The sequence below is a fragment of the Cynocephalus volans genome, chromosome 3, assembly GCF_027409185.1.
Source record: "Cynocephalus volans isolate mCynVol1 chromosome 3, mCynVol1.pri, whole genome shotgun sequence".
Lineage (NCBI taxonomy): Eukaryota > Metazoa > Chordata > Mammalia > Dermoptera > Cynocephalidae > Cynocephalus > Cynocephalus volans.
In genome coordinates this window covers 78840061-78853043 of record NC_084462.1, presented here as the reverse complement: position 1 = coordinate 78853043, position 12983 = coordinate 78840061, and the positions used below count along the sequence as shown (strand labels likewise).

The 12983-nt window shown below is 33.1% G+C and overlaps 1 protein-coding gene across 5 annotated transcripts in view; it reads right to left on the bottom strand.

Annotated features, from left to right (window-relative positions):
• The window catches only part of ICE2 (interactor of little elongation complex ELL subunit 2), a 48967-nt gene that overhangs the window by 10968 nt on the left and 25016 nt on the right, over nucleotides 1-12983 (bottom strand). For 3 of the 5 annotated variants that reach the window (XM_063089632.1, XM_063089634.1, XM_063089635.1), the window contains 4 exons: nucleotides 11844-12840; nucleotides 10929-11104; nucleotides 5759-5888; nucleotides 1193-1277 (listed from right to left, as the gene is read on the bottom strand). In XM_063089632.1, the coding sequence (XP_062945702.1) occupies nucleotides 1193-1277; nucleotides 5759-5888; nucleotides 10929-11104; nucleotides 11844-12840 (1388 nt within the window). Of the gene's footprint in view, nucleotides 1-1192; nucleotides 1278-4228; nucleotides 4353-5758; nucleotides 5889-10928; nucleotides 11105-11843; nucleotides 12841-12983 lie in introns of those variants that run through there. The other 2 variants (XM_063089636.1, XM_063089633.1) reach the window with 2 other exon arrangements.

Sequence of the window (12983 nt, the reverse complement as noted above, 5' to 3'; positions counted from 1 at the left end):
TACATTTACTTAATTTTTGCCATTTTCTGATTTCCCTTCATTATCATAAAGTATCTGGCTTTGTGTGAGTCAGAGCAGTTGTAAAGAGATCACTACTGTATGTTTAGAAGTTTTTAGTAGAACTAATCTGAAGAGTTTGCCTTTCAGAGATGGTGGTAAATTAGTTTCCAAAGAAATTGACGGGTTCTTTACATGTTTGATGAGAGAGAAGCCACTGACTGGGGACAGGATAGCTAAAAGGAAATGAAATATAAGATAGTATTCTAAATATTTCTTTAATATCTCTTCTAGACTTAAACTCTCTTATTTCTTTTTTTTAAAAATGGTTTTCGCTGGGAGAAGTCAGGCAGTTGACCTGACAGGGTATGGATAAGCTCTTCTATTCATATATGTAAAGAAAAATTACTGTTCAAAAGAAACAAGCCTTTTAATAGAAGTATAAGCAGAGTTCAAATTTAAATCTGGGACCCTCTAAAAAACTGTCAAACCCCAAAGCTGGAATTATGCAGCTAACATAAGTCAGGACAATTTCTCATCCTAAGTGGTAAATCAAACATACTAACTACCAAGGCTGTCACTATTAGCTCAGTCGTGTGTGCTCTGGGGTAAGTCACTCTAAGTTCCAACTTCCTCATGTATAAAATGGAGATGATACTACTACCAGCATTTCCTAGGAAGTTGTGAGACACAAATTAGATAATACTCATGAGTTATTTTCCTTTGCATTTAGGTACTTAGAGTTCTGAGTACAATAAATTCATTTTGGTCTCGTGTATAATAATTCTTGACAGAAGGGTGAACTTTTAGAAGTTAGGATGTACAAATCAGTGTATATAACCCTGAGAGCTAAGAGTCTGTGACTATACTATCCTTTCCCATCCCCACAAAGGAGTAAAATGTTTGCTTCCCATGTGCTTCAGGACAGTGGCCACACTCTGGCTCTAGCCACCTTTGTCTTAAGTAGAAAGACTGGTATTACTGGCATTATATTTAATTTGGAGATAAAGATAATTCATATGGATGATCACAAATTGGGTCAAGGGAGGCCTCAATGTGTACAAGGATAAAAAGTCTTGAAAAAACATTACTTAAACAACCAATATTTAGAGATAAAGATAAAAATATTTACCAATAAAATAAGTGATCATATTAACAAGTTTTTCAATTCCCACAATAAAGAAAACTTTCTTACTTGAGTGCTGAGAGCTTTTCTTTTAATTCTTCTGAGGTAATTTCTTCCAGCAGGAAGAGCTTTGAAGTAAATGCATCAATATGCCCTAAAATAAAATATCAAACTTAAAAAAAACAAGCAATTGCAGTATTTAGAAAACAAAAACCAGTAAATTATCCGGTTTCCTTAAGTATGCTTTTATCAAATTCTAGTAACTGTAAGGGAATTTTACATTCCAAAAAAAGGAGAAATATACAATTTATTAAGTCTATTAAGTAAAGCTATATTTCAAAATGATATAAAAATTCAGATTATAAAAGAAATATGTATTCATTCTAAAATATTTGCTGCATGTAGAAAGGATCACACATGTCCACACATATAAAATCATCTCTAAGCCTACAATTTAGCAACTGTTAAAATACTTGTGTTTCTAATTCCAACTTTAATGTTGCATTTTTGTGAATTTTTTAGAAAGAGAAATATGAACCTAATAATCAAGGCAAGCAGATAAAATCAAATTTATAGCCTGGGCATGCTCAATACATCTCTAAGATACACTTGGTTCTCAAGATAAAAATTAGATTATAAAAACCTGGCTTATTACTTTTTAATTAAAACGTACCATATTTTCCATGTTTTAAAAAATAAAAAGCAAAAGTCTGCTCAGGGTCTTACTTTCTTACAAACATGGTATGAATCTAAAATTCCAAAAAAACAAAACAGCAAATTCTCAACATAACACTTCCATTTAAAAAAGTAATGTGAATGTTCTAAAACAAAAAAGGTTGAGATACAACACTGAGACCTTGAAATGTACCCAAAGATATTCCTGAGTTAAATGTTATATAATCCAGTCAACACAAAAACCATGTTATTTTGCCATAGTTAAATACATCAATTAGCATGATAAGAAGTCAATACTCACCAATGCTGACAATAATATCATTTTTTTTTTAAACTCTCAATATTTAGTTATCAAAACAAATTACCCGGAAAGCTGATGTCAATCATTGGGACAACAAAAAATGCACATAATTTAATAGCTCACTTTCATAACCAGCACCCTTTCATTTCATTTGCTTTATGCTTATACAAAGGATTTATTTAGAAACATTTTTATCAGATGTCTTCCTTTTATGACAACAAATCCATTTGTTCCCACACCTACCTGTTATTTTTTACGCGGTTTTAGTTTCACTTCTGCATTTCTAACACTCATTATATAGTCACATTTCTAATAATAAAGACACATTTTAATGGTTTAATAACCATAGAAAGGGAATATTAAGTACAATAAAACATTTTTAGACATCTACTAAATATGCCTTTGAGGAGACTCATTAACAGTTCTTACCATTTTGAAGAAATTCAATGAAAATGTATGTATTATAATAAATGTCAAATATGGTCTGTCAAAAATAACTATACAAAGAACACCATACTAAATGCCATTAGGGTCTACCTCCTAAAGGAGTTTACAACTTTGTCAATATTGGGTCTCAAATGAGTTATACTTATACATGTGCTTGAGATATTCATCTCCTTAGCCCTTGGAGCAGCTGCTCAAGGCTTGTGATGGCCAAAGCTTCCTAGCTACTGCCCTTCAGCCATGAGCAATCTCTTCTATATATCACTGTATGCTGTAAAAATATTGTTTGTGTGTGTCAAGATTGGGAAGCACTTCTTTATATAGTACAAATAAAGCCTTTATACATATACATTCATTCATATATCTATACATCTATACATACATTCATATGTATATAGGCAGTTCTTGCTTTGCATGCAGTGTTGGACCCTGAAAGTGATCATACAGGCTGAAACCCTGCAAGCAATTTTAATAACCAATGGGGAATATCATTTTTCCATTACCTTTGACATTTCTGTCAAAACACACATTCTCCATCAATTATAAATGTATAGGGAAATGAAAAAGTAGTGAAATATTTATTTAGAACACTGTAACTCAAAACATTAAAAGCACTGAGAATTAAAGTTTCTTTGTGTGTGTGTGTGTATGCGTGTGCATGTATGTGTGTTTTAATAAAAAACTTATCAACAGTAGTATGAACACTGCTTGTTGCTTCCTGGTACAACTTATGATAGGAAGCAAGCGTCTTTTCTATGCCATGGTGATCTGTCATACTCCTTTCTAAGTTAGGATCAGCTTCCAACATTGTATCCTTTGTGCTTTCAATATCATGAAATATCTCCAGGAGTTCCTTTAATGTAAAATCTTATGCCAGTGTCACTTCTCCATCCTTTATGTCACAACCACTTTCCTCATTTATGTCAGTAAGTTTGCCTTCACTAAGTTCCTCTGGCAGCAAATCTGGAGTCTCTCGAGTAGCAGCAGTGTCAACATTCCCACTGTCAGCTATTTCTTCTATAACTCCACCTATGTTTGATCAAACTTCACATCCAGCAGTATCACTTTTTGTTTCTTTGCTTTGCTTTAATTTTGTTGGCTAATTCCCTCTTTCATTTTGGTAAAATGTCACATGGGTTTACCACTGGGAGACAAGGAGGCAACACAATTGCACACTTTGCTTTCTGTGCATTAACTCAATAACAGGAGCACAGTGACCAGACTTTGAAAGAAGTGACATGATTGGTCACTGATCATGATGCGCATCATTTATATAGAGATCTGTGGACTTAAGAGTCAGCAGTGGTTTGTACTTTATGCAATTACTCACTGCTAATATATTTAAATAACTGAAATTTGTGCTTATCAGAACTGTGCAAAGTGAGGACTACCTGTATGTCAGCTACATAGAAGTGATATATATTATAGGACTGGAGGGTGAATACAGAATCAGTGATGAGACTACTTAGGAAATTTCCTTAAAGGAGTAAATCTTAATGTTTTTATGGGGTGAGAGGATAAAGAGTACCGTGATCTAGGGGAAAGGGAGAACATGTTTATAGCAAAGCAAAGCACATAAATAAAAAAAACCAAGTGTATTTATTCTACCTTAAAAAAGAGACTATGAACTATAAAAAGTGGTTCTGAAAGTATTGCTGTCCCTGGACTAGCAGCATTAGCCTTACCTGAGAACGTGTCAGAAATGCAGTCTTAGGTCTTAATCTAGACTTATTGAATCAGACACTCTAGGGTCAGGGCCAAAAATCCCCATTTTAACAAGACCTTCAAGTGATTTCCTTGAACATTTTTCTTAAATTAAAAAGATACAATAACAACATTTAAAAAAAACCCCAAAACACAAAGTTGCTTTTAAAATAGCATTTTAAAATGTATTCCTCCACACACATACCACAAACAAAAAACCCACTACCACACAATAACAGGATACATGTTTTTAACCAAAGAGTTGTCCCAGAAACTAAATTCACCATCCATTACATTAAAATGAATGGTTCCTAAGTGGATAGGATTTATTCACAGAAGATAACCACCCAATGCGGCAGCAATTACTTAGGACTTTTAAGAATACTTTAGATGAAGTAATCCACACAGTTAATGGCAGTCTTATCTGTTAAACTGTACGTTATAAAAACTCAAACCTGAAATGTTTCTGTCATGAATCTCCATTCTCTGTCAGTACTTTAAAAAGAATTTCAGTGACTAGTTTTTGTTTGGTCCTTTCCTGAGAGGAATGTGGCTGGCAATTGCTTTCACGTAACTTATGTTAAGATAGTCGGTGTGAGCTCTTTTGGAGGAACACTGAGATCCTGGTTACTGACTGAAAACTATGACCACAAACTTCCTTAGTGCATATGAAGGGGGAGACGGAAGTACTGCACCACCCAGAAGTGCATTTAGCCACTTCCTTTGGGGGGTAAGCAAAGAGAATGAATCAATTATCTTATTAATACTCTCGTAAAATAAGAAAACATAATATTGATTAACCAAAACAGGAAAAAAATTTTAAGTGGATAACCTTTTTTTTTGATTAAGAAAGAAAAACATGCAGCATTTATTACATACAAGGAATTACTCTAAGCACTATGAGAATACAAAGTTTCATCAGACTCTGACTTTAAGCTACTTATTGCCTAACAGGAGGAAGGGATAAATGTAAGAAAGAAAGAAAAAGTAGAACATAACAAGTCCTAAACGAAGTAAAGCCAATGCACTGAGAAATCAAAGGAAGGAAAAGACTACATGGAGGAACAGCTTGAGATGGGTAGGTGGGATGGAGACACACAGAATGAATTGAAATGTTCAGGAGTAGGCATTGCAGTGGGAGCAAACGATACTGATGATTAGCAAGTTAACTGTACATGAACACAGCCAATGCAAATTAAACCCCTGCCTAATCCCCATACCCTCAAAACAAAAACAATGTAAAAAAACAGTTCATCAAGACAATATTTGAGAGTTTTAAAACAATTTCATTATAAGAAAATTTCAAAATATATGTATAAATCAATTAAATAATAAGTCAATTAAGGAGTAATTTTAAAAGAAGCTGAATGGAAGCTTAACAGAAAGGCATGTTAACACAATCAGAAAATTGGAAACAAAAACGTACAAAATGCAAGTATTCACAATTGAATTTAAAAGTACATATTTAGAAGGAAATTAAGAAGGAGAACAAAGCGTCTTGTGTAACTTACCAACATAAAACGAGCAGTTGGAATGTAATAAACTTTCAGTCCATAAGCGACAAAGTTCACTTTCAGTCAGAGCTTCAACTCCGTAACAAGCTTGATACTCTACTTTTGGTAGTACATAAACTGGAAATTGCTGCAATGTAAGATTATAGTTTTTCAAAGTTCTAACCATTAATTTAATATTAATAGCAAATATATTCACCTATATATATTTGCTGTTTTCAAAATTATTTCAGGTAATTTCATGTCATCCTTTCAATTACAGCAGGATTCAGAGAGAAAGATGGACACATTTGAGCCGGGTGGACAGAGAACCCTTGGCAGATGTAGGCAAGATGTGGGTAGATAAAAGAGATCCCTCATTGCCACCACCATCTCCAACCAAAATCAACATATGCACATATTTTACTTCTGTCAGGGAATGTGACTGATGGCCGTAATCCTCGGAACTGAGCCTATCATACTTAATTGCCCAAAGGTTTAAAACTAGATGCTAAAAAGCAATGATTGTAATATACAAGGAATCTTCAAAAAGTTCATGGAAAGATTCATATTATCTTTTAATTACATTTTCCCACAAACTTTTCATATACCTTCGTATACTAATAATTCTGAAGAGGATAAAAAAGTAAGAATTTTTTGCCCCTTTAGAGCATTAGTCACATTGTCTCAGGCTCAAATGCTCTTGAGCAGCCTATTTTCACTCTGAATGAATGGGTGACCATTAATATTACATTAACACTTGTGGAAGTCATTATCTTCATTAATATAAAAGCTTTATTCCAGACACTAAGTATCTGACAAATTAACCATTTAGCTTACTTGTCAGGACACTAAATACATTAAGTAAAATGACTGTACCCATTACTGGTCTAAAGGAAGATATGTAAAGAAATATATGTTTGTGAAATAATATAATGTTAGTCATGTTCACTGTGCTCATGTTATCTCTTATCTCTCAAAGAAAATTCTCCTCTTAACAGGAGTCTCTCCATTTATAGCTGCAGAAAGAGAAACACATGATTTATGGAACTTATTCAAAGTTATGTGGCTAGTTAGTACTTTTGAAATTATATTAAGGTGTTGCCATTCATGGGTTTGAAAATATTTCATCAATGTTTCTGAATTCCTGATTTTGGCAAAGTGGCAAACTTAGTGGGCTTGGCACAATTGTAGCGGTGAGAACAATTTGAATCTAGTAAAATTTCTATTGTTAACAGTAAGTACAGGTCACATGATTACCTCCGAATTTTGTAAAACTTCAAAGCAGTGCTTTCTAAATTTCAATGTGTACATGAAAAACCTGGTGATCATATTAAAATGTAGAATCTGGGGTAGAGCCCAAGGTTTTGTACTTTTAAGCTGTTGTTCCAAGGACCATACTTTGAATAGTAAGGCAACTAAAGTGCCTTTCCAATTAAAATAATAATAATAATAAAATTGTAATTAGGATAATTTTATTGTTTATAGCATTTTACTGTATAATTCTTTAGCAATTAGCAATCTGTATATGATTTAATCTCATAACTTTAGAGCAAAGCTAGAGATAAAGAAATGAAGGCACAAAAGGTTAAGAAATTTGCTCAGGGGGGAAGAAGTAGTGAGAGGTTGGTAAACGGATACAAAATTACAGATAGGAGGAAAAAGATCTAGTATTCTATAGCACTGTAGGGTGACTATAATTAACAACAGTTTATTTGTATACTTTCGATTAGCTAAAAGAGAGAAATCTGAATGTTCCCAACACAAAGAAATGATAAATATTTAAGGTAATGGGGGAAAAAAAAAAGATCAGCAGTTGCCAAGGTTTCAGGGGAGAAGGGAGAAAGTGGGGTAGGGATGAATATATGAATATAAAGGATTTTTAGGGCAGTGAAACTATTCTGTATGATAGATACTATAACAGTGAATACATGACATGCATTTGGCAAAACCCCTATGGGTTTTGAACAACAGAGTGAACCCTAATGTAAACTTTAGTTAATCATGTATTAATATTGGCTCATAAATGTAGCAAATATACCACACTAATGTCAAGATATAACAGGAGAAACTGTGTGAAGGAGTGGAGGCCGATAATGTGAACTGTCTGTACTTTTTGCTCAATTTTTTTGTAAACCTGAATCTGCTATAAAAATAAAGTCTGTTACAACAACAACAAAAATGCCCAAGGACACATAGCTGGTTTATAGTAGAGCTGGGAAAAGAATAATTGATAAAAAAAAGACCCCTGCTCTGAATCATGAATGAATAATAGAATTCATTCCATAGTTTTTTTTTAAATTAATAAATATATACTATTTATGAAAAGGAAATACTTTGGGGGTTTTCTTTGATAATATTATCATATCTTTAAAACTAAGTCCTAAATCCAGTTTTAATTTCTATGTGTATTCTACTGCCATCTCCAGGAAGCCAGGGGAAAGAAAGGCCTGAATATTTTATCTTTCCTTAGTATTCTAAAATTGAAGTGAAAATTTAAAAGCACTCCAAGTTGTCATACTATAAAAATGAAATTTACCATTTCCTTTTCCCCTTGATTCATGGTTCCCATTCTGAGTGCAAGCTTTTCTTGGTTCTTTGTCTTCTAATTTTTCACATAAGTCTTTTAAACTTTACATACATTTCTAAATAGATATTTCATAGCTAGTATCTTCTCATCAATCCCATTAGGTATCTTCTATTCTTCCTAGTATTTAGCACCTTCAGGATCCTTTTTTTCGGGGCCAAGAATGGTAATATAAAGTCAAAAATAACTGAATATAAATTTTTTAACCATTTTAGAATATAGCACTTATGACATTTGAGATTTAACTGAGACAATCACAGATAACACCAAATCATCTAATTACTTGTTCTGGATTTCACAATTTTATGTAGAACTCAGTAAATTCCAGCTTTATCTCACAGTCCAAATCAGCTTGCTCTTTTCATTCCATCCTTTGAGACTGGCTGCTGTTTTAAGTTCTCCTCTAAAGTGCAGCTCTATTAAGCAGAGTTTTGATGAGGATGCATAAATGATATTGGAAACTAAAACCTCAACTATGATAACGTAGAGTTAAAGATGCATTCTTACCTAATTAGTTTAAATAGTACCACTTTAAAATTTTCAAACTGGTGGTTCAAACTCCCTAAAGTTCCCTACCTTGACAATACCTTCCTCCCCCACCCCTCTATTTTTCTCATTTATTCAGTATGTATTTATTGAGATTTTATGGTATAAAACATTTGGGAGAAACAGATGAATAAATTGGGCATGATTCCAAGGGGCATACATTTTACCAAGGAATTTAAACTGTGTGTACTATACTATCATATATAATGATGGTTGCAATATAAGGATTCACTGAAAATTTTAAAATTTTACTCTGGGTTTGACAATCAGAAGTATAAGGCTTCTATTTGGATATTTTTGGCATCTCAACTGTTTTGACATATTTTGATGAAGAATAAATTCTTTCCTGTAAGGTTATGTCTTCACATTTACAAATTTCACTTTAGTCAAGTGAATGACAATGTCCTTACCAAGACGTCTTGTTCAAGAATTAAATCCATATCCAAAATTTCCCTAGGCTACTCTTACTTAAGAGATGCGGCCATCAACAATTTCTAAGTGCTGTAAGATGAAAGAGAAATACAAAGTGGTAGGGGTTCACAGAGTGGGAAGTGAAATAAATGAGGTTAGCCCAAAATAAACCAGAGAGACAGCACGTAAGAATGAAAGAAATAAAACCTTGAAGATATAACCTATAGCACTGACACTACAGGTATTCGAGATGTTCAAGCTATAGCTATTAAATTTATCACAGTTAAATATAGATGAAGTAGGAAAAAAATAGCAAATAGATAAAATCTTTTAATTCAGAGAATATTAGCATTTATCTAGGAGGAGACTAATATCAAACCTATAGTATTCTGTAATTCCTTGATTTTCTCCTGTGAAAAGCACTCCCCCATACATTTAATTCAAAACCATTTAGTTTCTAAAATTTCAGGTTTGAACCAATGATGAAAACTAAATGATAAGAATTAGGAATTTAATAATTTAGGAGTTTAATAATTTAGGAATTTAATAATTCATTCACAATCTTGCTTCTATTTAACAAAGGATAAAAATATTAGTAAAAAAAAAGTAAAAGTTCCAACAAGCCGATTGGATTCTGGTGGAGAAAGGGTACATCCTAGATCTGAATGGGTTAGTCTTACAGTTTTTCACGGCGGTCAATCCCTCATGCTGTATGGAAAGGTTGGCACACCTCTTCCCTTTTTTTTTTTTCAGTTATTCTTTGATATGCTATAGTAGTCAGGGAGTAGTCCACAAGGATTAATGTTGGAACATCACTATTCTTGATTCACCTGATCCCTATTCCCAAACACACTGACATTCTAAAGTGGTCAATTTGGGCGATGATAGCAAGATACAGAGATACCAAAACTTTAAGAAAAAAAAAATGTTCTATAACAAATGTATACAACAAAAAGTTCTTGCAAGAAAAATTAAAGACACTTCAATATTTCTTACATAATCAATTATAATATAGATGCTGCTCTTTATTTACCAGAATTCAGAACTCACAGATCAAAAAATTCAAACCAGTCTAAAAGAGAACTTCAAATATGAAATATGAAAAACTATTAAAAGAAGCAATTACTCAAATCATAGAAAAATTATTTTACTGAGGAAAATATTTATATCAAACTCCCCCCAAAAACAGGGCAAAAGGAAAGAGATTTGGTCTTCAGACAATCCTGGAAAGACTTTAAATGTGTGTGAAAAACCATCTTTCAAAACTTGGACTTCTAAAATGAACCAAAAAGAGCCTCAAAATAAGAGAGAAAGAGGCTCATGTCATAAAGGAAAAACAAACTCACAGAGAAAGCAGTAATATTAAGTGCCAGTGTAGGTCAAATCTATGATGGTGCAGTTTATATTCATTTCATAAAGTTTATATATACCATGCAAGAATGTTACTGGCATTTATGACAATTATATATAATTAAATACTTTCCCTTATTAAGATTGATCTCAATATTTTACTTAAAAAACTCAACCTGGAAATACTACTAAGAGTCTTTAACAATTCAAAATTAAACTTCATAAAAATGGAATGTTAAATATTTGCTGATTATTTACTTATGCTACCACATACTAACTCCCCAAACAACAACTTACTCTTCTGATTTTCTTCCGCTTTTTAGAACGTGGTCTGGTCTCTATCCTCTGGACACTGCAACGCACGAGTAACAACAGGTCTTGTAGGCTAAATAACTTATAAACAAAATTTCCATCCTGAGGAGCTACATATTCCGATGTATCTTCAACATAGTCCTGAAGTTCATATGGCAATCCTTTAAAAATAATATTTCTCATTTTAGTTTTAAAATACATTAGCCTTTTATCTATCATAATCCAGGATAAAACAATTCAATTAACTATTTTTAAACTTCTATCAACTTTAACTTTCTATTCCTCTGCCTAGCTGACCCTCACACCTTTTCCATTTCTGTTTTCTTAGTTGATCCTCACACCATGTCCGTTTCTGTTTTCTTTTACTGGAATTGCAGCAGAAGCTGAAATCAAAGTTTAAAAGTTCTCTTTGACTGTTACCTTAACTAACTCTAAGCAAAGTATAAATTAGTGAGACAATGTATCATGTGAGAAGAAAAGAGAGTTTAAAAAGTAATGTTCTAATCTAGGCAGAGCTGAGGAGCAGATTTATATTTATTTCACAAAATTTAAAAGTACAAAACTGCAGTCCTACATCAAGCATAAATAAATTTTGGATTGATCAATGTTTATGATTATTTTGAATGCAGTTCCCCTTCATCAGCTGGGCAAACCACATTATCTATAGCTTAGTAGCCACTGAACATGTTGGATAAACACAGGTTACAAAACCCATACACCTTTGGGTACATATTTACAGAGGACACTTTGGAAGCTGAAATACTGATCAATATATTAAAAAGTGAAATATCAATGACTATGTAAAGATTACAAAAAAGAGAAAGTGAAAGAATGAGGGAAAAAAATCTAAGGAAAAGGAACAGGGAAAACAGTATAAACTCTTTGTAAATATTTACTTACGTCCTTTTGGTTTCTGAAATGCAGAAGGCCATCCAGATTTTGGCCAACTAGAGGCATCTGAAGGAGCAGAGGGTTGCTCGGAAACAGAAGGTTGTTTAGAATTTTCTAAATTCATTAAGGGCAATTCAGGTAATTTTCTAGAAACTGGCTTTAAGAGCTCATCCTGCATTTTTAAAATTTCTCCAACTGGATCAAATTTTTTATATACTCGTTTGATAGGTTTTTTTAAAATGCACGACTCCTCATGACTACAAGTAGTATTAGTCTGGTTTCCTACAGGAGCCTGTCCTGAAGAAGAATTTGGGCTGGGTGGTCTAGAACTTACATTAGAACCGACAACAGCTGTCTTTCCATTACTATTATTTTTATATTCTGTATCAATGATTAAACAGTCCTCATCTGTATCACTACTGGAAAGAATTACATCATCAATTTTAGCTACTTCTGATGTAACAGTCTTTTCTTTTGAGTTGTCTGTGTTATCTAGAACATTTAGTCTTTTATCTTCGGCATATACCATATCTATAGCCATATCATTTTTATTAGAGGTTTCGGTTTCCTTAGAACTTTCTAATTGTAAGGCATCAGATGTTGTCAAGTCACTATCTTGCATCAAAGACTTGTCAGAATTTGATACTTTTTCACCACATGGTACAAATCCATGATCATCTTTATTTTTGCACTCTTCGGGGCCACCATCCATGCCAGTGACCAGTTGTTTCTCCTTTTGTAATTGTTCCATCAGAATCTGAGATAAACGTCTAGAATTAGCAGAAATGTCTGGTGCAGTTGGTGCCACAGGTGTAGTTACTGCTTTGGGGGCTGTGGAAGTATCCGTCATGTTGGGTACTATGGAAATACTTGGTGGACTTGGTGACTTTGGTGGTTTCGTGGTGGTTACTCCAAAAGTTTCAAGTTCTGTGACATCATCATCAAAATCCAGATCCAGATTTTTCAGAGTCTCAATTTTTCGGGACTCATTAACTTCACAGGACATCTTAAGAAAATATATTGGTAAATTTAAGAGTAAAAATTTCAGGCTACCCCTAACCTATATCTTAATGTCCTTATCCCTCTCATACATAGTTCATGATCTTTAAAAGTAGAAAGAAAAGCCTAACAGCTCTAAAAGTTGTTTGT